At 37.0% G+C, this 24,470-nt stretch overlaps 3 protein-coding genes across 5 annotated transcripts; 1 reads left to right on the forward strand and 2 right to left on the reverse strand.

Moving 5' to 3' along the window:
• The first annotated feature begins 6,153 nt into the window (after positions 1-6,153).
• On the forward strand, positions 6,154-10,258 carry LOC113041155 (F-box only protein 6-like). 2 transcript variants are annotated; one of them, XM_026199529.1, is made up of 6 exons: positions 6,154-6,335; positions 6,912-7,173; positions 8,019-8,133; positions 8,252-8,347; positions 8,660-8,795; positions 8,895-10,258. In XM_026199529.1, exons 1-6 carry the CDS (start codon positions 6,312-6,314, stop codon positions 9,039-9,041), a joined length of 780 nt encoding a protein of 259 aa, XP_026055314.1. In that variant the 5' UTR covers positions 6,154-6,311; the 3' UTR covers positions 9,042-10,258. The 2 variants fall into 2 exon arrangements, with proteins under 2 accessions (XP_026055314.1, XP_026055315.1); XM_026199530.1 differs by having other exon boundaries at positions 6,157-6,298; positions 8,895-10,254.
• Positions 9,837-12,210, reverse strand: cdc42l2 (cell division cycle 42 like 2). 2 transcript variants are annotated; one of them, XM_026199531.1, is made up of 6 exons: positions 12,017-12,210; positions 11,224-11,363; positions 10,964-11,036; positions 10,752-10,852; positions 10,480-10,677; positions 9,837-10,381 (listed from the first exon to the last, which is right to left on the reverse strand). In XM_026199531.1, exons 1-6 carry the CDS (start codon positions 12,114-12,116, stop codon positions 10,292-10,294), a joined length of 702 nt encoding a protein of 233 aa, XP_026055316.1. In that variant the 5' UTR covers positions 12,117-12,210; the 3' UTR covers positions 9,837-10,291. The 2 variants fall into 2 exon arrangements, with proteins under 2 accessions (XP_026055316.1, XP_026055317.1); XM_026199532.1 differs by having other exon boundaries at positions 11,992-12,183.
• A 194-nt stretch (positions 12,211-12,404) lies between these two features.
• On the reverse strand, positions 12,405-24,244 carry LOC113041159 (DNA (cytosine-5)-methyltransferase 3B-like). Its single transcript, XM_026199534.1, has 24 exons — positions 24,191-24,244; positions 23,320-23,417; positions 22,934-23,011; positions 21,316-22,799; positions 18,981-19,131; positions 18,309-18,413; positions 18,112-18,209; positions 17,975-18,028; positions 17,708-17,851; positions 17,514-17,621; positions 17,105-17,246; positions 16,674-16,982; positions 16,542-16,586; positions 16,380-16,459; positions 15,816-15,928; positions 14,606-14,789; positions 14,439-14,523; positions 14,187-14,332; positions 13,969-14,059; positions 13,547-13,695; positions 13,364-13,449; positions 13,206-13,275; positions 12,978-13,099; positions 12,405-12,890 (listed from the first exon to the last, which is right to left on the reverse strand). Exons 3-24 carry the CDS (start codon positions 22,935-22,937, stop codon positions 12,749-12,751), a joined length of 3,912 nt encoding a protein of 1,303 aa, XP_026055319.1. The 5' UTR covers positions 22,938-23,011; positions 23,320-23,417; positions 24,191-24,244; the 3' UTR covers positions 12,405-12,748.
• Positions 24,245-24,470: the final 226 nt, after the last annotated feature.

Raw genomic sequence — 24,470 nt, forward strand, 5'->3', positions numbered from 1 at the left:
TTTCAGATCATTTGTGCAGAAAAATGTCTTAAACTTAAAAATGAGGATAAAGAAATAGGAATAAATGAGTTTAATAGTGTATTAGTAAATGAAATAATATTGTCAGCTGAGGAAACAATACCTAAAAGTAAAGGAAATAGGAAAGGTAAGAATGTACCATGGTGGAATGATGAGTGCAGTTAAAGCAAGAAATAAAGCTTTTAAATATGTTAAGAAATATCATTCTCAGGATGCTTTGATAGAGTATAAAAGAAAGCAGGCAGTAGTTAGGAAAACAGTTAAGACACAAAAACGCAATTTCTGGAGGAAATAATGTAATGATATAGGAAGGGATGTGAAGTTATCTGATATATGGGGAATGATAAAGAGGATGGGAGGAGTTAGAAGGAATTATGAATTACCTGTATTAAATAGTGGTGATAAAGTGGCAGTTACTAATTTAGAAAAAGCTGAAGTTTTAGCTCAAACATTTAGGAAAGTGCATAGTTCTGAGAACCTCACTAAGGAAGCACAAGTGAACAGAAGGAAAGTGTTAGAAAGTTTCCCAGGTGTTTTAAAAAAGAAAGGAGATTCGGGAAATCCATTAGATGTACCTTTAAATATGTTTGAGTTGGAAAAAGCAGTCCTTAATGCAAAACAGACTACTCCAGGAAAAGACATGGTATGTTACAAAATGGTAGCAAATATGACAGATGGGACATTAGAAATAGTACTAAAAAATTTTAATAAAATTTGGGAAATTGGTCAGCTTCCATCAGTGTGGAAACATGCAATTATAGTACCCATTTTAAAGCCAGGGAAAAACCCGTCTGACCCGTCTAGTTATAGACCAATTGCCTTAACATCGCAGTTGTGTAAAATAATGGAAAGAATAATTACAGATATAATGACCCATTATTTAGAAAGCAATGACCTTTTTTCCCCATATCAGAGTGGGTTTCGTAAGGGGCGAAGTACAATGGATTCATTATTATGTTTAGAATCCGATATTAGGAAACTACAGACTAATAGAGAGGTGGTAATAGCAGTTTTCTTTGACGTAGAGAAAGCATATGATATGCTTTGGAAAGAAGGGCTATTAATTAAATTACAACGATTAGGAATTGGTGGTAAAATATACAATTGGATTTTGGATTTTTTGTTTAATAGGAATATTCAGGTAAGAGTAGGTGCAGAATTTTTTCAGATATATACAGTAGAGAACGGAACTCCACAAGGTAGTGTATGTAGCCCATTATTATTCAATATTATGATTAACGATATATTCTCAAATATTGACCAGAAAATTGGAAAATCCCTGTATGCTGATGATGGAGCATTATGGTTTAGAGGCCGTAATGAATCTTACGTTAAATCAAAAATGCAAGAGGCAATTAAGGAAGTGGAAAAATGGACAAATAAATGGGGATTTAGATTATCAGTGTCAAAAACACAAGTCATATGTTTTTCAAAAAAGCATAAGATCACACCAGTATCCTTAAAATTGTACAGTCAGCCTCTTGAGCAAATGAAGATTATTAGGTTTCTTGGGATGTGGTTTGATGAAAAACTGACATGGAAGATTCATTTGGAAAAAATGGTTAATAAATGTAAAAAGATTGTTAATATCCTACGCTGTTTATCAGGACAAGCATGGGGAGCAAGTAGGGCATCCTTAAAAAATATATATTGGGCACTAATGAGGTCTGTCTTTGATTATGGGTGTATAGCATATATGTCATCAGCAGAGTCTAACATCAAAGTTTTGGATGTCATGCAAGCTCAGGCTCTAAGGATATGTAGTGGATCTTTTAAAACATCCCCGGTATCTTCTATGCAAGTGGAAATGGGTGAGATGCCTTTGAGGATCAGAAGGATACAACTGATGTTAGCATACTGGATTAATGTGAAGGGACAAGTTCCTAAAGCTATCTTAAAAGATTGCTGGGAACATGGAAAGTCCAATTACAAAAGTTTTGGGTGGATTGGCGATGCGAAAGCTGAGAATATTGGGTTACATAAATTACAGTACTGTTCAACGGTTTCAGTCCCTCCTATTCCGCCATGGTTTTTCCCTATACCAGATGTAGATTTAGGCATTCATAAGAAAATAAAAAGTAAGTCAAAGGAAGTAGCAGTGAGGGATATTGTTAAATATTATCTGGATATGCATTTCCCTGAAGACACATTCATATTTACAGATGGTTCTAAGGATCCAAAGACAGGACACGCTGGGTCAGCAGTATATATTCCAAAGAATGGGGTAATATGTCAGGAAAGAATAACAGATAATTTATCAGTATACACAACAGAGCTGGTTGCAATTTTGTTGGCCTTGGAATGGGTAGAGGGAAATGAGTTAAATAACTCAGTGATTATATCTGATAGTTATTCAGCTTTAGAAAGCATAAAAAATGGGAAATCTATAAGAGATGATATAATTCATAAAATTTTTATGGTTTTGCATAAGTTAAATGCAAAGGATTTAAAAATCAGGTTTCTCTGGGTACCTGCACATGTTGGAGTGAAAGGGAATGAGGATGTTGATAAACTTGCAAAACAAACACTGAAACACAATAGAATATTACAAGTTCCATATAGTAAATCTGAAGCTAAAACATTCATTAAAGCATATGCAAGATCAAAATGGCAGGAGTATTGGGTGGATGAAGATAAAGGAAGGCATTTATATAATATACAATCAGAAGTGGATATAGGAAGGACAGAGTGTAGGAGTAGAAGAGAAGAAAGTATAACTAGAATTAAAAGTTAGTGAACTAACTTTGATGTTGGCTTGGCCATCTTGGCCATGGAGCAAAAGAGCCAAAGTACTTGTGTGCCCAACATTGAGTTGCCCCGCTGCAAAATTAATACACATAATAATGCCATAAAAAAATACACCTGAAACAGTCTTTTTCCATGCTCCCTTGCTGTTTTCTTTTTTTAATAAAAAGCCTGGGCTATGATAACAGCTATGACAGGGTTGTCTAGCTGGATGTGAAATAAGTCATGCCTATTTTTCTCGTGTATGTATTTCACAGTCCTGCCACCGTCGCGTTGTGGGCAACGACACACAAGATTACTGAAACAATGCATTTTAAATCAAGGAGATCATAAGGGGTCCAAGCACAATGGTTTGTATAGATGATGCAGTTACACACTGTTTAAAATTGTTTAATTTGTACTGTATGTTCATTCTATTTATTTATTTGTGCTATTTACATAATGTTTACTTTTTTAAGTTTGTTTTTGTTAATGTAAAATAGCACTGCATAGTCTTCACTGTAAGATAAAATACACAATCAAACCAAAATGTATTCAGACACCTTCAACATTTCTCACATAATCACAGTTTATTTGCTGTAGTTTAGAAACTGGTAATAATATATGACAATAACTCAGAACAAATTCATCTTGATAATTTCGGATAACTTTGATAAAAAGATATGTAATGGAATCAACCAAAACTTCAGACTGTCAGTATGACAATATTTACACAACTATCAATACTTTGTTGAACAGTTACCAAGCAAGAAATGCTTAATTTGGTTCAGTCTGTGGTGTGAAAAGGTTGCATTAACAATTAAAGAAAGAAACACTTAAGCAAAACATGGGCAGGTCCTTAATTATTATTTTTTTAAATCAATTTTAACCAGCCTACTGTATGAAGAATTAGTGGGTATAATATTTCACAGATCACTATTTTGCCATACTCACTTACATAAATTAACTAGTGGCCTGCACCCACTAGTAAAACAATTCTATCTTATTTTTGGATTGACTTTGGATAAATTCTTGTACTACAAGATAATTCAGTCAAGCGCAGTGAGTGATTTACTTTCATTTTCATACATTAAAGACTCTGACAGCAGAGCTAGTAAATTAGGCGCGGTCCCTTTAAGAGACAAACGCATCCATTATGATGATACACATCCGATTTTTTTTTTGCAAATCTTTACTTTCACTTAAGACATAACCACATACTTATTCGAACACACTTTCCAACACGGGTATTTCGACATATTTTGTATGTATTTGTTGTCGGTACAAAAGCAAGAAGACTTTGAGACGCGTCTCTGCTTGCTCCCTGAACAACACCGCGCTGCTGAATTGAGCTCTTTTGCTTTTCGCTCTTTTTTCTGTTTATTTAAACTGCGATTTGAATTTGTTCGTTCAGGTCCAGGAGGAAGTGAACGTCCTGAACGACAGCTCTGTTCAGTGTTGCTGTCCCTGTCCGCGATACGCGCGGCTCTCTCTCGTGCACACGCGCGGCTCTCTCTCGTGCACACGCGCCATCAGCTGCTCAGTTCAGTTTCCCGCAGCGCGGGGCTGAAGCCAACTTGATGTGTTGAATGCTCGGAGCACGTTATAAAACGTATTCTTAAAATACACATTTCTGTTTTAATAAATGGTCATATTAAATCATAGCATAACACATAAGTAGGTACAAAAATAATCAGTGATGCATGCGACCCTTTTGGTCTCAGTGTAGCTCCCTGCTTTACCATGTTATGCAACGCTGAGCAATTGCTGCGACGTTAAGCCTGACAGAGAAATCTCACAAGCACATATAAACACTCATTTTCATATGTGTAATATATTCTTCTAATTGTTTTGTGCCGTTTCGCTGCAGTGTTTTAATGTGAAAGGCTGTAAATGTGTCCTTCAAGTGTCCAGAGAAATACATGGCGAGCTCGCGGGCAGTCGCGATGCCGCGAATATATCATGTTATTACTTTAAACAGTTCAGAAACATCTGATTTTAGCTCTTGGTGTGTTCTAACGTGTGGATTGCGTGCAATCGCCGTTTTAAAAGGTCTTAAATAAGAAAGAATTCGCTCGTTGTGAGCTCCGTGGAGACAGCAGCAGTGATTCTCTTCAAGTGTTCAGAGAAATACATGGTGAGCTCGCGGGCAGTTGCGCTGCCGCGAATATATCATGTTATTACTTTAAACAGTTCAGAAACATCTGATTTTAGCTCTTGGTGTGTTCTAACGTGTGAATTGCGTGCAATCGCCGTTTTAAAAGGTCTTAAATAAAAACTGAAAGGCTGTAAATGTGTACTTCAAGTGTTCAGACAAATACATCGCTAGCTCATCTGTGACGTTCAGCATGATGATTCAGTTAGAAACCAGCTAAGACCAGCGTGACAGTGGCCAAAACTACTTTAAAACCATATAATATATTATTCTAATTGTTTTGTGCCGTTTCGCTGCAGTGTTTTAATGCGAAAGGCTGTAAATTCTCTGTGGACTTCAAGTGTTCAGAGAAATACATCGCCAGCTCGCGAGCAGTTGGCTGCCGCGAATATATAATGTTATTACTTTAAACAGTTCAGAAACATCTGAATTTAGCTCTTGGTGTGTTCTAACGTGTGGATTGCGTGTAATCGCGTTTTTAAAAGGTCTTAAATAAGAATGAATTCGCTAGTTCTCGGCTCCGTGTAGACAGCCTGGGCTGAGCAGCAGTATTTTTAACCAGTTTAAAAGTGAAACGAAACCCGACTCCGCCCCTAAATGTCATTGCAACTGTAGGGGCGCAATTTTTTTATTTTTTTTTTACATTTAAAAATTAATAAAAAAAAAACTTTAAGTCTGATCACTCTGAAAAGATATAGCACACACCACCGCTCTATCCCGCAGGTGTCTGCCGAGTTTGGGGCTTGTGGCTTTAAAGCCCTAGGAGGAGTAGCGTTTAGAATTCTGTCTCAGAAGAATAATAATAATAAAAAAAATAAAAATAAGTTTAAATAGCATAACAGTATGTTGGCTTGTTGCCAAGCCAACATAATTACACGGTTAAGAATAGGACACACTGGGCTCCATTCTTCATTGAAGATAATAGGGAAACATCCAACAGGGAACTGCCAATATTGCAGTCATTTAGAAACTGTAGAACATATTTTATTTCAGTGCACAAAGTACAGCCAAGAAAGAAACCAGCTTTTTCAGTCTCTCAGAAGTGTCAATCAGAATAATTTTACAATGCAAGGTTTATTAGGGAAAGCATCCAGTAACATTCATCAATTTGTTTTTAAGTTTCTTAGAGACACCGACTTAGCCAGTAGGATTTAATTTTTTTTTTTTTTTTTTTTTTATTTTTTTTTTTTAAGATCCAATATCTCCTGATTCACACTCCAGCCCAGTCGGTGGCGGTAATGCACCGTTAAGTTGGTTTGCCAACCGCCATAAAAAACTAAAGAAGAAGAAGAAGAAGAAGAAGAAGAAGAAGAAGAGCAAGAGTCCCAGTACTTTCGATTTGCGATCTCGGTAACAACACGTGATTCCTAAGGAATATATTCGGATTCTGACCACATCATGGTATGTGTCGCTAATGGGATATCTAAGCCTGAAACAAGTATGTATATAGCGGACATGTTGGAGTTAGCCGTAAAGACGCGCGCTGTCAGACATGTTCCGGTTTAAGTGCTGCCGCATTAAGAGTCGTTATTATCACTGGATAGAAAAACGATGTCCGAGTCTGACATATAACTAATGCGAAGTAGCTACTACTGTTTGTGTTTCAGTTCGATTAGTGTAATTTTGTTCGTCAGACTATGAAAGTTTCTTTCCTGTTTGCACCCGTAGGTCAAACATGTCTAATAAAAGAAAAATGTCAAAAACCCTGATTGGGTCAGACGGAGAGCTGTCATATTCACAGCCTGTGATTGGCTGGTTTAATCCCTTTCCATAGCTGGTTTTAAAGAGGTGATCACTTATTTAGCTGGTTAGACTGGGAGGCCACCTTAAACCAGCCAATCAGTTAGTGCTGGTTTTAGCTGTATTTATTATTTTATTCAGCAGAATGTGGTAACTGGTTTCTAGGAGGTTCAAGCTGGTCATACCAGTTTAGTGGTCAGAAATTATAGCCTAGCTGATAATCAGATAAATATTCCACTGCTGGATCAGAAGTGAATCGTTGTTCCTCTGTCAGTGGTCAGGTCTGCAAGCAGATGTCCCTCTAGCTGTGGTTGAGGAGATCCTGCTGAATCTGCCTGCTCATCAGGTGGTGCGAGTCTGTCGTCTGGTGTGTCAGGAGTGGAAGGAGCTGGTGGACAGTGCTGCACACTGGAGAGAGCGCTGTCGGAGAGAGCGGATCCAGCCGTGTGATGCTTCCAGAACACCAGAGGACTGGCGCTTGTTTTACTTTTTAACTAAGAGTCGACGTAACTTGCTCAAGAATCCCAGAGCAGAAGGTGATTCATATCAATATCAATAATATACTATTGTACTTTTTATAAATATTTGGAATTTTTTTAAATATATATATTTACTGTTTTCATTTTATTTTAGTTGAAGAAAAAAATTCTGTTTTGTAGTAAGTTTTTGTTTTATGTCTGTACCTTTTTTTTTGTACTAAACGAAAATAAGAAAGGTTGCCATTGGAAGTAGTTGAAAAAACTAAACAAAACAAAAAATAAATGTGTGTGTATATATATATATATATATATATATATATATATATATATATATATATATAGACCTACACACATCCAGAGGACAGTGGATGTGCCTTGTGCAGCTTTTTTAACTGTTTTTATTTTTTTATTTATAATTTTTTTACATGCCCTTATTGTATAATAGTGTATTGTTTAGTTGTATTTTATATTTGATCTGGATTTTTCGGCTCTTCTGCTATGGGCCTGAGAGTACCACAGTTTCAATTTTCTGTATATGCTTTACATGTGGATGAATCGACAATAAAGCAGACTTGACTTGATCTATATATATATATATATATATATATATATATAAAAGCTCAGTTGATATTTAATTTCAAGTTATGTTTTTTTTTATGGTTTAAATTTTACTGTTAGTTAATAATAACCAAGGTTTGCATTAAAGTTGGAAAAATAAGTGTCTTCAGAGAGCTGTATTTGCTGAGTGTGTTTACAAACACACTGAAGTTCTCTTGGTGTCAGGAGCTTACAGTACAGAACGTACATACTGTACAGAAATGCATATAATTCAAGGTCATGTCTTTATTAACATATGAATTGTTTCAGTTAACATCTCTTCTCTTCTCTGATGTTCTTATTAGATAAACTTAAAGGATGGAATATTGTAGAGAATGGAGGTGACTGCTGGGCTGCAGAGGAAAACAGGAAACCATTTCCAGATGAGACGGTCACAAAATGTTTTGTAACATCTTTTGGGTAAAATTGATATTTTAAATCTCATAAGAACATTTTGAACTTATTTATTGGTCAACATATGAAAATAAATCAGCAAGCCAATCCACACATGAATCACTGATTAAACGTGTGTCCTCAGGTTGTGTTTGAAGCAACAGCTGATTGATTTGAAGAAAGAAGGCTACAATGCTGCTTTCATGGATCAAATGCAACCTCATATCAGAATAACAGACTGGTGAGCATTCACCCAAACCCATTTCAAGCTTCTATATCTTGGGTCAATTTCATTCTTTTGGTGATTGAATTAAAAAAAAAAATTCTCTGGATAACCCTTCTATCTGGGTCATCATATACAGACTGAAATATTTGTTATTGCTATAGTTTTATAATTATCATTGCAAGATTCTGCACAACTACTTCTTCGGAACATAAAGAATATTCTCCATTGTGGTTAGGACCCGGCTGATTACAAGAACATCATCTTTTGTGTTACTGCCAAATCAGGTTGTAATATAAAAAGCTGATTTACGTGATGTCTTCTCTGCAGGTATGCGCCACGCTTCGATTGTGGTTGTCAGTATGAGATCAGTGTAGAGCTGCTTGATCGGAAGAAAAAACCTATCTGTACTTTTCAGCCTGATAAAGTTTTTTTTGAACAGTGGAATGATGAGCCGTGGTTTGAAGTGAGTAGCATAATACTGACCGTCAAGTTATCCCCCTACAATCAAACTAGCAGTCTAGAATTCATTGTCTTTTTTTTTATTTTTTCTGCTTTATTTCAGATGAAACATGTCTTTAAGGATTATGGACCTGGGGTTCGGTTTATCCGTTTCACGCATGGAGGGGTGGATACACAGTTTTGGGCAGGCTGGTATGGGATACGAGTCACTAACAGTAGTGTGGAGATCTGTCCAGCTGAAGAGAGATAATGTATTATTGTCTGAATCTGTTCTGCTTTGAGAAATGCTGTCATATGTAACCTTCCCTCAGTATTGCACGTGATTTAAAGTTTCTAAATATAAATCAAGTTATATCTATATTTCAAAAGGCCTCTTTGCCCTCCTGTCTTATTTTTTTAATGCCTTATTATCTCTTTGCACACAAAAAGTATTCTCATAGCTTCATAAAATTACGGTTGAACCACTGATGTCACATGAATGTCCTTACTACCTTTTTGGGCCTTGAACATGTCAGTTGCGTTGCTGTCAATGTAGGGTTAGAGAGGATTACATCAAAAATATATTTTTTGTTCTGAAGAGGAGTTAAAGGTCTTACAGATTTGGAATGACATGAGGGTGAGTTATTAATGACATTTTTTTTTTTTTGGGTGAACTATCCTTTAAACTGAGTGTTTCATGCTTTGTGTTAATAAGGAGGGCCATCATTAAGAACTTGGGTTTCAGACATGTTCCCCTAACATGAGTTTATGTCTGTACACATTGTCATAACTTTTAAATCCTTATTTTAATATGTACATTTGGATTTATGGAACTGCTACTGTTTATAGGGATTGTTTAAAACTGAAATATGTGGGGAGTGAGTTAAAATGTATTGCCCCTTAAATTAATTTTCATTATGTGAACAAATATTTAAATCGGGCCAATCTTATATATAACTGCACATGCTAGAAAAAAACATGAGCAAAGTGATTTTGGTCAGTTTTTTCACTCTTGGCAAAAACATGTATATTTTTGTCAAAACATTGAAATAATATAGTTTGTAAGTATTTTTTCATACTTTTATTTCAAATAAAATCTCCCCAGTGACACTTGAAATAACACAACTTACCCCAAACCTGGCACAAGACATATTCATATCATCAAGTCTTCTAAATTAAGCTGAGGACAGACATCCACACACAAATTACAGTATTTACTTCAAAATTGCCCTCCTTATTAGACAAATTAAATAAAAAAAGTGGCACAACTTGCCCCACTCCACCCTAACATATCTGCATATCTTTGTTGTAAAGCGTCATTAAACTCTTTAAGGCACTATAGTAAAATTTGCACATCTATCATCTCATCATGTGATATGAGTAACAAATTAAACGATAGGGGGATAAAAACCTGTTGAGTAATAGCTACTGATACTTTCCTGATTAAAAACCTGTACAAAAATAAAACAATCCTATTGGTTTACACCCAGATTCATCTTTGTTGATCCTTCTGTGTCCAGTTCATAAAACCACACATTTGCATGTCTTCTGGGATCCTGGGGGCTCCAGAGCTGCTAATATCGCCTCATCAAATACATTCTTGAGTCCTTTCTGTAACAAAGGTGGGGGAGAAAAGTGAATTGCTTTATTTTACAAAAACATTTAAAACTTGGCTTTATAAACCAACCACAAGTGACCATCGTACCAACCTGCGTTAGAGCAGAGCATTCAACATATTTCACTGCCTTTAAGTCTCGGGCTAGTTGTTCAGCTGTGTCTTGTTTGATTGGCTTTTGTTTGATTTTTGCAAGCCTTGCAATAGTTAAAGGATCATCTCGAAGGTCAATCTGAGTTCCAACCAGCAGAAAGGGGGTTTTCGGAGCGTGATAAGTTATCTCGGGCACCCACTGCATTACACACAAACTGTTGTTAGCAACAAACACATTATTCCACAGGACTGAAAGATCAGCGAAAGACTCACCTTTTCTTTTACATTTTCAAAGGAGGACAGAGAAACTACAGAGAAACAAACTAAGAAGACGTCAGTTTGGGGATAGTATAAGGGTCGTAATTGATCCTGACCTACAAAATATTTAAATATATTTAGATTTGTCTGGAAAAGTTCTTGTGCCAAATGTTGAGACACTTGTAAGATAAGTAAACAATGCTTTAAGAATAGTGTTATTATCATACCTGCAGCATCAAATAATCTAATGGTATATGGTTCATCATCAACCATTACAGTCACAGCTTGGTTATCAAACACCTGAGAGAGAGAGAGAAAAACATGACAAAGCAACTGAATTGACACTACACTGATTTTTTTTTTTTTTTTTTTTTTTTTTTACGTTTTGCAAGTGAAGGGATTTCTGGGATGGGATAACAGTCTATTCAACAGGTACATGTTATGCATGCAACAGTATTGCATGCATAAAAGTAAAAAAAATCCTTACTGTTGGTTCTGATGGGAACTTGTTTGTAAATGAAACCAAAAGGGAGGTTTTACCCACTGCTCCATCTCCAACTACCACACATTTAATTGTGGACATTGCTGTCGTCACAATCTGTTTTCCTGCATCTGGCATCAAAGTATCTGTAATCATTAATAAATATGATTCAGTTTTCATTGGGGATTAGGTAGCATACTTGCAAAGAATAGCTCAGGAAATGTCGAGATCGAATCCGTTTTCAACGTGGATTTGTGTTAGCTATAAAATACTTCAAGGTAAAAATCTTGTAAATTGCTTAAGCTACACAATGATTTCCGTGTACACAATTTTTACTATTACGGAAATAAAATAAGGTGACAAACATGGCCTTTCCAACACACAAATTAAATAAAAACCAGGGTCACAGGCTGAAAATGCGGTTTAATTTATTATTATTTTGAGATGTTTATATCATAATTATATTAAACGCATATTTTATAAGAGTATGATGCTTTAATTTTATTATTTATTTTACAAAGAAAAAAAGGCATACTGTCCTCATGGTTTGTAATAATTCCATGATGTTGTTAAATGCGTAACACAGTTTTTATTCTAAAATATTGAAGTTTAATTCAAAACTTATGTAACATTTTATTTATGTCGAAAAGTCTTCTTTTTTTTTATAATGACGCACGTTACGGAAATATAAACAAAAGCATGATTTCTAAATGAAATGTCTTCCTAAGAACTCTTCAAGCATTACACACAAGTGTTCAGATTGTGTTGACTGACCGAATCTGGGCATTATGATAGATACCTAGTTTCTTTACAGCCTGACGAAACATGTTTAAACTGTCTACTGTTAACGAAGTAAACGGCTCATAAATACAACTACTTTTAACTCTTACTCTAAACATCGTAAACTAAGAATTAACGATTTACAACGGGTAAGGATTTGCCATGGCTGCGGCTGTCCATCCAGAACACGCGTCTACCAATCATATTTCAAAATAAAAGTCCTATTTAGTGAAGACTCTCAAATACCTTTGATACAAGATACGTTTTATTGAAAATAAAAACTAAAATACTATTATACCCCATAGTAATTTCAATAAAATTAACAGCATTGTGAGAATAACTAGGACTCCTGAGCAAAAATGCTGCAGATATTTAAACTTAAATTTAAAGAAAGAAAAAAAACCTTGCAGGGTGAACAATATCTTTATTCTCCTAACATTTGTTAAAAATAGACACTTCACTTATTTTAAGTGCTAAAAGTACTAAACCATCAAGTACTAAACTATCAAGGGAGCTTAAACAAACAAGAATTAAATAAAATAATAATAATTCAGTGACTGGTCAACATTAAATTAGTTCTTAAATCAAATCAAGACAAAGATAAGCAGTATTTATTATCTTGGCACTTTACAGAGCACTACACACATTTACCAGGTTTCTAAATTTTAGCTTAAACAATGAAAAGTGACAAACTGTCTTTTTACTCATGAAGAACAAAGACACAATAAACTTCAGTTCATTTCAAGGGGGCCTAGTCACAAGCAAAGTAGTCCTTCAGAGGTGCTAGAAGATGTCTTATGACAGGGACGCTCCAGGACTTCCCCAATACTTTCTGCCTCTGCAAACGTCCCAAGTTTTTCACATCTGTGTAATGCTTCGGAAATCCAAATATTCTGACAAAGACAAGTGTGAGAGTCAGCATAAATCAAACATAATTGAGAATTAATTTTGACAAGAGATAGTAGAAAAGGAAGTGTTACTTCTCCAATTCAGTGATCCAAAGACAATCAGCTTCCCCATTCATAATGATGGGGTAGTGCCGGTCATCAGAGCCCGGTTTTAGTATGTTTGGCCGTGTGGTGATAGTGCGAACCTTTTCATACTGCAAAATGTTAAATTACATGGAGTCAGCACTCTCAATCAAATGTAATGATGTTATTGAAATTATTACATACTGCATATCTTTGGTAAGAAGCTCAAGAGAAAACCTTTGCAGTGCGGCCAGGGTCCAGACATTCCTGAAGACACAGTTTATCTTTCTGAGATGCTACGATTGGTCTGGTCAAAACAGAATAAAACGAGATCATTAATCACATTAATTTAATTTACATGTTAGTGCGATAGTAATATGAAGTGACTAACGCACCGGTTCATGCCAGGTATGTTCCCCCAGAAGTATCTTGCTCTGTTGGCTGGACTCACTTTCACAGCATCAATGAGCACAGGGTTACACTAAAAACGAACCACACAAACACTTACTACACCATGAGGCTAAACATTCTGTTAAAATCTGACCCCACGTTTCAAGAAAAATCTCCAGTGCACTTACTTCCAGAAAGCGGCAAATGTCAGCTTTAACCTTGTTTTCCATTAACACCACATTTTCAAACAGCCAGAAGAACGGCCGTGGGTCATCCTCCTTTGGCTTTAGAATATTCAGAAGCCGATAATATTCGAAAAACAGCCGCCCTGTGCCTTCTGCAGAGATTAAAGAGGTTCTCAGATGCCACAAACTGTGCGATCTGTTTTAACATGAGATCAAGTGCTTAATCTGCTTAGTAATTCAACACAATCCTTATATTTGATGTGTGAATCGTGTTCACTGTGATAAAAGTTTTTTCATCATGCAGCTCCATCAAGAAAAGTTTTCCCAACATTTTTGCCAGTAAAGACAAGGCAATCAAATTATACTTTGCCAGATCAAGAAGGTGCTTGTTAATTTTTGTGCAACATGCATCAGGTGTGTCTTACCAAACAAGCCCCTTCTGTGGGGATTGGCCGTGCACAGGTCATTACAAGGACTTCCTCCAATGAGAAGATCAAACGGACCCCATTTGTCAATCTGAACAATGAAAGAGAATAAACTCAGTGAATGTTGAAGACGAGGTCATCTTCAGATGTGCAATAATAAGTTTTATTATTTAATAACAGAAAAAAAAGATGATGAAAAAGTGATTTTGTAACCGTACATGCTTTTTCGTAATGTTCTTAACATCTTTCACATAAGTGATTTTTCCTTCATGGTTGACCATGGAAATGGTAAGCGACTCTTCATCAATTTCTGAGGCCACATATTTTTCCACTTTGAACCCAAGATCCCTCAGAACAAGGTATCCTGAAACATAAAAATTTATGTAAATATGCCACATAACCAGTAGAAGAACAGACTATAAGAAGCGTGTATTACAGTACAAGTGGTTGAGTAATTTGACAAGTTTTACCTGTGGCTATCCCGTCAAATAAGGAAAGGACTCTGATTGGACGTCGCTGGTTAGCAGGGATTGATGGGTAAACACGGTGGGGCTCCTAATGAGGACAAATGTCATTGTTGGAACCAATACAAATTCAAATCAGGAATATTATCCAATATTTGTATAAGATGACTAACAAACTCCATGGCGCTGTTGTTGGCAAAGAATTCCTGCACTCGGATGCTCCAGTCATGCCTGGGCTTCAAAGCTCCAGAGCTGCTCTCAGGTGCACACAGGTAACAGGTCCATGGGTCCACATTCTTCAGCTGGTTAAATGTCCCTTCACCCACGAGGATATCCAGACAGTCCACACAGTAGCAGCTAGAGAATGAGACCAAATTAGATTGGGGACAAAAGTTTAATATTTTTCTCTTGCAAATTTTATTTGAGTCCAATTTACAATTATCCTGCAACACAGCACCCTTTAACATGCATAAACATGATTCAATTTACTTATCTGATTTGGAGGTAGAGAAATAGTGCAGAGTCTCAAATGTATAATGATTCTTTGTGCTTTTTTGAAGCTTTGATTGTGTTAACAGTTTTTTTTTTTCACAATTCATTTATCTGTATACCGCTGTTTTCACCGTCATAAAAACAGGCTGGTGACTTCCTTGTTCTATAAAGTCCCTCCTTCAGAAATACATAACGAGTTCTGATTGGGCCAGCGGTTCCTGTGTTGTGATTAGACACCAGCTGAGCGTGCGTATCCCTCCTGGAAACGCGATTGGGCTAGTTTTGGACAAGTTTTGAAAAGCAGGTGGGCAGGATTTGTTTTGAAAACCTGGCAATCCTTTATATTTACAGTGGCAGCCAGCAGCCTGTCATGGAGAAAAAAAACCATCTCCGAATGCTCCAAGTGAAACTTTGGCGTTCCGCCCTTTTTCTATCGTGTCTAATGATTTTGGTTAATATGCACGAGGGAGGGAGGGAGAGAGAGAGAGAGAGAAAGACAGCACTTGTGCAGTCTGAAGACTGTGAGTGCGCGAGCGCGCGTGAAACTTTGGTGTTTCGCCCTTTGATTTTTTGCGTCAACGTCGTCAATGACCTTGACACGTTGTCCCGGCCCTAGGGCAGAGGTTAGTCAAAAAACTGTATTAGTGATGTTATTACTGCAGGAAACAAGAGGGATGTAGTCCAAACGGGTCATTCGTTGTAGGCGAATTCTGTTAAATAAAATATCTCGCTTGGCATTGAACTTTTGAGCTATTATTTATACTCCAACAACAACATTACACACTAACTAAAGTTTAAAACTTGGGATCACGAAGAACGGGACCTTTAATAAACCCAAAACAGTTCCTTTTTAATTTTGTAGGCTTATGTGATCAACACAAACAAACTCACCGACAACAGCTGTGATGGCCGCACAGAATGACCTCCACGCCTGAACAGCAAACGGTGCAGTACGACTGATAACCATCTTCATCATATCTGTACAATGTCTCTGCGAAATTAAACTGACAAACAAAGCTTTGTCATAGATCTAAGAAAAATTAATGGGAGAAACTGTAGAGCTCAGTGGTAGTTAAAGTCCCACTTCACTTGTTTATTGGCCATTTAATGCAGTTCACATCAGAATCATACACCCATTCGCCTGTTTGTTAACTCGTAATTCATGCACATATGCATTAGTTGGACTAGCTTTTTGAGCTAAAGTAGTGACCTTTATGATTCAGATAGAAGATGTACTCACACCAAAAGCTTGCTGAGGAAACTGACTTGCCTTAAAAGGGACTTGAACTTTATGCAGAGTATAGTTTTATACAGATGATTTTATACAACTGTTAATAGCTGAAAGAGCCAAACCCTATAAACAAGAGCAGGTGTCTGTTTGCAAGTAAGAATCTTGGCAATCCTACATTCACTGACTGATTCATTGGAAACCACAACAGTGCAATTTCACTCTACCTTGCATTTTAAGCACAGGCTGCCTTCGAAGAGTGGGTGGATGATGTCAACAAATGTACTCCCACATGATAAGCAGAACTCTGAAGGTGAGGAGAAATTAAATTATGATGAACTTCACTCATTATTAATAGATACCGCACTGTTTATGAAAGGGCTTCTTACCTTTAATGTCTATCTTGTTTTCCAGAAATGTATGCACCATTTGATCTGTGAAAAAAAAATAAAAAAACACCAGATTAACTGTTGTTTTTTAAGTTTACATAATGCTTTAATAAATATCAATGGTGCACATACATCTTTTTTGGCTGTTCTGTCTGGACTCAACCTGCATACTTTCGCAGTGATTTAGAAGCATATCCCTGTAAGTACGTTTCTGTTCTCGACAAGTCCTTACTGTCTGCGAGGATCTCTGATTCCACTTTGGATGCATGAATTTTCTGTAAACATTTTTTTTCCCAAGGTTTATTGAACCTTTGTGCAGGTCCAGAGATTCAGGGAGCTTATTCAGAGATACGGTTAAGTTAAATAATTTTTCCCTATGGTCTTTGTAGTTTGGAGAGGATCCAACATTCCCGTTCACTGACCGTGGCTTAAAAGCCTGTTCTAAGAAAGGAAAAAAGATGAACACCGTTAATACAACAAGTTTGAAGTTTAATCCTACAGTTCTTGCACTGAAAAAAGCACTGTGGTCAAAGAGTTTCTTTCAGTGCTAATCTGTTGCATACCATTGTATTCTGATTGAGGTCGAAGTCCATCTGGACCTGATGGCTTAAAACCTCCAAAAGCCCAGTCCATCATGACTCTAAGCAACTCATCCTTAGAGTCTGCCTCAGGAGTAAAAAACATTCTACTGCGTCTGGAAGCCACCTGGACCATAACATTATAAAACATTTCTTACATGTCTACAAGTGTTAGTTTTTGGAAAATTATTAGGTCTCCGCGGTATTAGGAACAGTAATCAAGATTTTTGAAAGAGTAAACTAAAATGTTATATTTGTGAAATTACAGCAAAATGCTGGGACTGCTTCCAAAGTTTTGTTTTTCCAGACTCTAACAGTCACACTAAATTGCACCAATATAAATGTTTCTTAGAGCAATAAAAACATAGTACTAGTGAAATACAATTTGCATTACCTGCAGAGAACTGAAGATTGCATCTTTATATGTCGCTACAGTAGCGAAGGAATTAGAACAGAAGCACTTAGCAAAGGAAAAAAAGGGCAGGAGGTCATCTACTTGGATCTAAAACAGAAAAATATGCATTGCATTATTTTATTATTGAGTAAATTTAAGCAAAACCCAAAAAGACTGCATACTCATATGTGTACCTCTGACAGCATCCTGTTCCCAAAGAAAACCACTTTACGCATGGAGCCACAAGGCGTCTTGCTGTCCCAGCTCTGAACCAGTCCCGGCCAAAGACCAAAACCCTCAATGGGCCCCCAAACCATTTCACCCACTGTGTAACCCCCCTAAAAACACAGTTATTGTTAGACACAGTCTGTTTTTTTTTTACTGTGATATTTAAGGTGCAGAATATTTTACAACAATACACAAATATAATAAATACGTAATTTTATAGATGCTGAAGTTACCTGGTATGGAATGTTTATTTTCTCATTGTTATGCAAGATGATTCCTTTTCTTTTCTGGGAGAGAAAAACTTGTGTTCATTCATGATATCCAGAAATAATACAACACCCTTCTCTGCAAATACCAGTTACATATATACCTCAGTCCATATGACATCATCATCACTACTGCTGCAATCATCATCATCACTGCTGCTGTACTTATCATCATCATCAATGGACACATTTGAATGATGTCCTGACAACAAAGACAGAGTTTGATTTGGGTCATGTCCCAGAGTTTGTTTCAGAAAATATAAAAGCCCACTAGCTGGCAGATCTGAGCAAGGCATAAAACCTGTTGTGTCATTTTGACTTTCTGGGCCTGAATCAGAAGAGACTGGCACAGTATCCTCCACTTCCATTGCCACAATGTTTTCCACGTCCCATAAGTCATTGGCATCTGAGAATCAAGCATGTTTGATAGAGATCAGTTTAGACAGCATTTTAACAACCTTGTTGTCAAGTTCCAAAGGATCTAACATGTCTTTCAGCTTTAAAGGGGTCATATGATTTTATTTAAATTTCTCCTTTCTCTTTGAAGTGTTACAAGCTCTTGGTGCATAATAGAGATCTGTGATTAAGTATCAAATCCAAAGAGATATTCATTATCAAAGTTAAGACTCTGCCACGCTTCCCTAAAATGGCTCATTCTAACATGCCCCCACATGTCTATGTCACTATGTAGAAATATTTGTATAACGCCACCCAAATGTTCACGTAAAGAAAGGGGCGTTACATTTCCGACAAGTCAGAAGGAGGGATTTTGTAGAAAACGACTCGTTTGAGAGAGGCGGGGGATAGAGGACCAACAATAATGTACAGCATTTTAAAAAATAATGTGTTTTTTGAACATTAAAGCATGTCAACATATTCTATTACACCAAATACACAAAATAATGATCTTTAAAAAAAAAATCATCATATGACCCCCATTTAAAGGTCGCTACAAAAACCTGTGCATCATTACCGCACGTGATGCTCCCTTGAGTCTCTGGGCTGAGATGTGATGGAGCACTTTTATATGAGCTGCTGTCTGTGACATCATCTTTAGCCATGTCTTTGTCCTCCAAGTCCTCCGTTTCCCTCTCATTGAGATCTGAGACAGTTTGTGGGAACACCTGAGATGCAGACAGCCACACACAAATAGAAAAACCAAACCTTTAGATGTTTATGTAAAGCTTATTCATTACTATTGTAGCAGAAATGAGTCGAACCAGACAAATTAAAGAGTCTATCAGAGCTGTGTGCATTGAAACGAGAGCCGAACTCCTCAGAAAGTCATAAATCAGTTCTAGTGCCACAAGAACCAAGCAAGATAACCAACCAACCAACTTGTTCACACAACAGCTTTCAACATTAACACCAATAGAACAATTATTGACAATTTTAATTCGAAGAAGAGATTGTCAAATTTATTGTTCGTGATTGAAATGCAACGCTGGACATCACATGTAAACCCAGGAGATCAAGTTAAATACTTGCATTGACTTCCCCCACCCAGCAGAACCAGACTGAAATTCCTACAGGGGAAGGGCTTTAAACCTTTGTCTTCACAGAAAAGTCCCTTTGCCAGAGAATGGCAAATAAACTGCTTTTTATACATTATATATGGACCAGAATGAACTCAAAAAGACTTGTAAATAGATCGTTCCATTGCTTAACTCCATATTCATTTATGTGTAACCCACACATTTGACTATCATGTATAATCACTTATTGTGTATGTCTTTTGATAACTATAGGATACATAGTCATGTCTAGTATTGATATAATCGAATTTTCTTGCTTGATATTGTCCTGACAATCATTTATTTGTCAAATATATCATAATTGTGTTATAGGAATCATGTCCAAAATTAGACCCTGTGAGGCAAGAACCACATGCTTGGTAAGATAAACAAATGATTTATGATACCCCCGAGCCAAGACCATATCTGATTGGTCAAGGCAACATTTGAGGGGTGGCCAACAGGGAAGTTTAAATACTTTGGACACCATGCAATTTTGCTTTTAGTCTGCTTTTAGTTCCAGCCTTGCTCGTGCTATCAGTCATGCTATTAGTCATGCCTGCTCTTAGCTTTTAGCTTGTAGCTTTGCTACCTAGCTTTAGCTTGTAGCATCTAGCCATGCGGTTAGTCATCATTATTCTTTGAGCGCGGTTCCAGCGTGCCTGCCTGCTGCTACTATGCCACGATGAGAAGGAACACAACCTAGTCTCTCAAAATTTATTTCTTTTCTTTTCCGTTTGAGAGTTTCGTGTTCTGAGTTAAGTTTTGTAACGTCGACCTCATCTGCGCGTTTGAACTCCAACCAGCCACACAACTCCAGCTTCAGCCAACGCCCAAGCACGGGCTCCCCAAGACGTCACTTCAGCCACTACTGAACTTCCAGCCAATCAGCGACACCGGGATACCCCTTTCAACGGGAGTCCCTTTCACAGCAAAAGAAGGCAACGTATTCCCAGATATTTGTTGTGCTGGTGTATCTAATATAATTTTAACCCCATTGAGGAACTCAATGCGAGGGCTAATTACGTGATTGATGGTTGTTCATGTTTATGCAATTTAACGTATTGCTGTGAACTTGGGATTCCATATTTCCATTCTCTTAAACTCATCTTTTCCTAACTTTCGATCTTCCTGCAACTTGTGTGAATGTGTGAATGCGTGCGTTTATGTGTTAGATTAGTTTATATGTCTTAGATTTATCTAATAAAGCCTTATTCATATTGAAAAGAGAAGTATCTTGTGTTTTGTGCTTACAAGTTAACATCTTAAACTGCCGATCTTGTTACTGTGCTAATTGATAGTGTTTCACTATAGTTTGGATATTAGTATCCAGCGCAGATTTGATGTTAAACGGTTAGTTCACTGAATCGCAGGGCGTCTCCGTGACCAGCCGTGAAACAGTGATTCTGTTCAAATTCCCTTTAAAATCTTAAATGATTCCCTTTGAGCTAAATTGACCCGTTTCCGTTACACTATGTAGGTAAAGTGGTCTGGTTGCTTGTTAGCATGTTGCTATACATTTGCTAGATCACTGCTAGTTAGACCCTTACAAACATACTTGAATTAAATGTTCTGAATAAGTTAATTTTACAAGTATTTAAAGGACGTCAAGCATAGTTCATCAAACTAATATGTTTTCTAGGACACTTTACCTATCATCACAGTTTCCTTAAATCTAAAACGAAATATGTCTTCATAAACATTAAAAGTGGTTGGAGAAATCAAATTTTGTCACAGAGATATATGCTAAATTATATTTCGGTTTCTCAAGCTCTTCTTACTTTAGTGACTCACCTGTTCAAAAATGATCTCTTTTTTCAATGTTCTGGGCAATGCCAACAAGCTAACGATTAATTTCCCAAAACTAGAAGTCCTTCCCATAATCCTCAGCTCAGTCTTCCAGTACTCCTCCATTGACTGGTCAGCTGGGTGTGTGTCACCTCCATCAAGGAACTGATACTCCAAAAACTCATCTGTGAGTAAGCTGACATTCTCCGGGCTTGAGCAAACCCCAAAACAGACACCTAAATCTTGGACTGTTTTGCCTGTCACTTCAAGCTTTTTCCCTGGACACAACACTAATGACAAGTCTCTCATAGTGGCATCTGGGAAGGGTAAACTTTCAACAATATTAACAGTCACAGTCGTGTAGAAGGAGATGATGGAACTGTGGAATGTGTCCAAGTAGTCTGTTAACTCTTCAGAGCGTTGCAGGAGAAAGTCAGCAGCCTGTTTGCCAACTTCAACCTCTCCTCTAGGTAAATGTCCCACTGTTTCCTGTATAAGTGAGGTCTTTCCTCTCCTATGGAAAAGTTCAGCTGTTTTTTGTCTGAGGAAACTATCTGTGTAGAATCTCACTAATTGAGAAGCATCTTGGAGGAGCTGTGTCACGCTGACACCTCGGTCAATATTCTCCTGAAAATCACAAAGCGGTTGCAAAGCGTGGCTAAGAAACAGGACGTTGAGTCTTATTTTGGGATCACTGAGACGACGACAGATCACTTTTTTATCTGCATCCAGAGATCCAAAGTATTTCTCAAGGTCTGACCAAGCTAAAGTCATTTTCTGGATGATTCTCCAGAAGAGAGAGCATTGGGACGTCAGGATATTAGCGAAGTCTGAACAATCAACATCTTCAAGCAAAGTTTGTAGAGAATCTGGAAAAGATGGAAAGTGCTTGTAGATCTCTGTGATGAGATTCACAATCTGGCCAGAAATCTCCATTTTCTCAACACCGCTGTGACACACTCGTCCTGCCATGTCTGTAAGTCCACATAAAGAAACGATCTCAGGTTTCAGCAACTTCAGACCTGAGAGAAGATCTTCATGATCTGGGAAATTTGAATAAAATATTGCCATGTTCATTAGAGGTATTGTAAACTTCTTCAGCACCTCCACAACGCAGGTACAGATGGCATCAGCAGTCTCTTCCTCTGGATGAAGAACATCAAGCAGTCTGATCTTGGTTTCTCCAGCAACTTTGTCAAAAAAGCCCAACAAGATCACACTGGCCCCCTTGTCCTGAATCTCCACTCCATGGTATAAATAAAGGCAGTATGGAGTCTTGCTGCAGAAAGCTGTAATGTCTTCCCAGTATTTCTGACTATCCTTGCCACTGGCCAAGTGTGGTCCAGCATCAGGTGAGCCATACTGTCTGATGAAAGAGATTGTGGCTGGATTGCAGGAGAAAGAATTATCAGATTTCTTTTTAACATTTTTCATGTCCTGGTTTGAATGCTTTGGCTGTTTGAGCCTTGATGAACGTCTCCTCTTCTTAGCTATAATTAAAAGAATGACAAATGTCATAAAAAATACATTTCATAAAAATGGCATTAAGTTTACAAGACCAATGACCATATTTCATTTTTCAATATGATTAATCAACAAATATAGACTCCAAGTTAACACCTACGCATTTCAAGCTCTGCGATCGTAAAACAATCTAATGTTTTAGGATGTTACCATTCACCAACAATATCTGTTCCAGTTCCTATAAAAAGATGTACAAATACAGGAGTTAAAAAAAAATATACTGATCACTCCATATCATGATAAAAACACTACATTATAAATCATTATATAAACATATTCAAAGGGGAACCACATCAGACTTAACCTGGGAAAAAAAAACATCATGTAGACTTTCATATTTAAGATGAAACTGTCTCTTTTTTTATTGTTTGGGGAAGATCTTTTATCTTTCATAACCAACTTCACACAAATAATTTGACATCAGTGACAACATGAGTGGTATAAACAATTCAAAATGTGTTTCGATTGGCTGGGAAATAAAAATACCTGAGCAGGTGAGCTCCACTTGAATGTATGTCACTGAGGCAATCCAACAGCTCTCTGAGATTCTCCAGTATTCACTTTCACCGACACTTTTACAAAATCTGCAAAGAAATTGTATGAAATCTCAGTCTGCAAAATATGATCTGTATTCTAAAACGAGGACGTGTGAAATCTCCCTGAAATCACAAATACATATTTAGCCCAGTACGTTTAAGTAGTTATTTAATAACGACATCGATAAGCCGGTTAAGAGTGATAAACTGAAAAAAGAATGTAAATTAAGTATTCTGTGGATGACATGAGAAAGCGCGTGCTGATATCAGACGCGCAGCATGCATATTGATTGCTGTATTTCTCACTAAACTGAACCCTACGTCGCTATATTCAGCTATCGTTAGGCTATAACGTTGAACATCTGGTCAGTTCACGCTTCTGCACTTTGACCTTACATTAATTAACGCTGTATACACTTTTGTAATTCAATGTGTAATGTGAGGGCATTATGAAAATGTAAAACCGTTCACATCAAATGCTGAAAGGAAAATTAACAAACCGAAAAGATGTCCTCTTTTTGAACGAGGGCCTCTCAAATGAAGACGTTTTACAACTGGTATGTGTACAACCCAGTCGTGACACTTGGAAGATAATAATATTTTAAGAAAGCGTTACCGCGCACATCAGCTCCTCATCTATTTACCGCGAAAACTTGAAACAGAGGAAACGGATGCGGTTGTAAATTAAGCGAAATCGGCCTTCTACTGTCTATGCTTCTAACAGCGGCCACACACAGGACACTCATGGTAACACTTAACACATACTGCTATTCCTTACTTCTTTTCTTAAAATTATGAAATGAGACTAAAGGTCTACTTACACACTGGAAGACTTTGCCGTGACTGTCCATCCAAAATACGCTTGTGTCTTTGCGTTTCAAAATAAAAGTATTTTGATTCTCGTTTAAATTTGATACCAGTTAGTAACTTGCTTAAGGCTTTTACCTACTAAAATATCAGACAACTCTGAATATCTAAAGTAATAACAACTTATTATATTAAATGTAACTTAGAAAAAAAACTTTAGTTATTGCATTTTACAATAATTATCAGGGTTAATGGCACTGAGGGACAAAAACTAAGACATATGGAAATCAATGA

This window comes from Carassius auratus, chromosome 23 (genome assembly GCF_003368295.1).
Source record: "Carassius auratus strain Wakin chromosome 23, ASM336829v1, whole genome shotgun sequence".
NCBI lineage: Eukaryota > Metazoa > Chordata > Actinopteri > Cypriniformes > Cyprinidae > Carassius > Carassius auratus.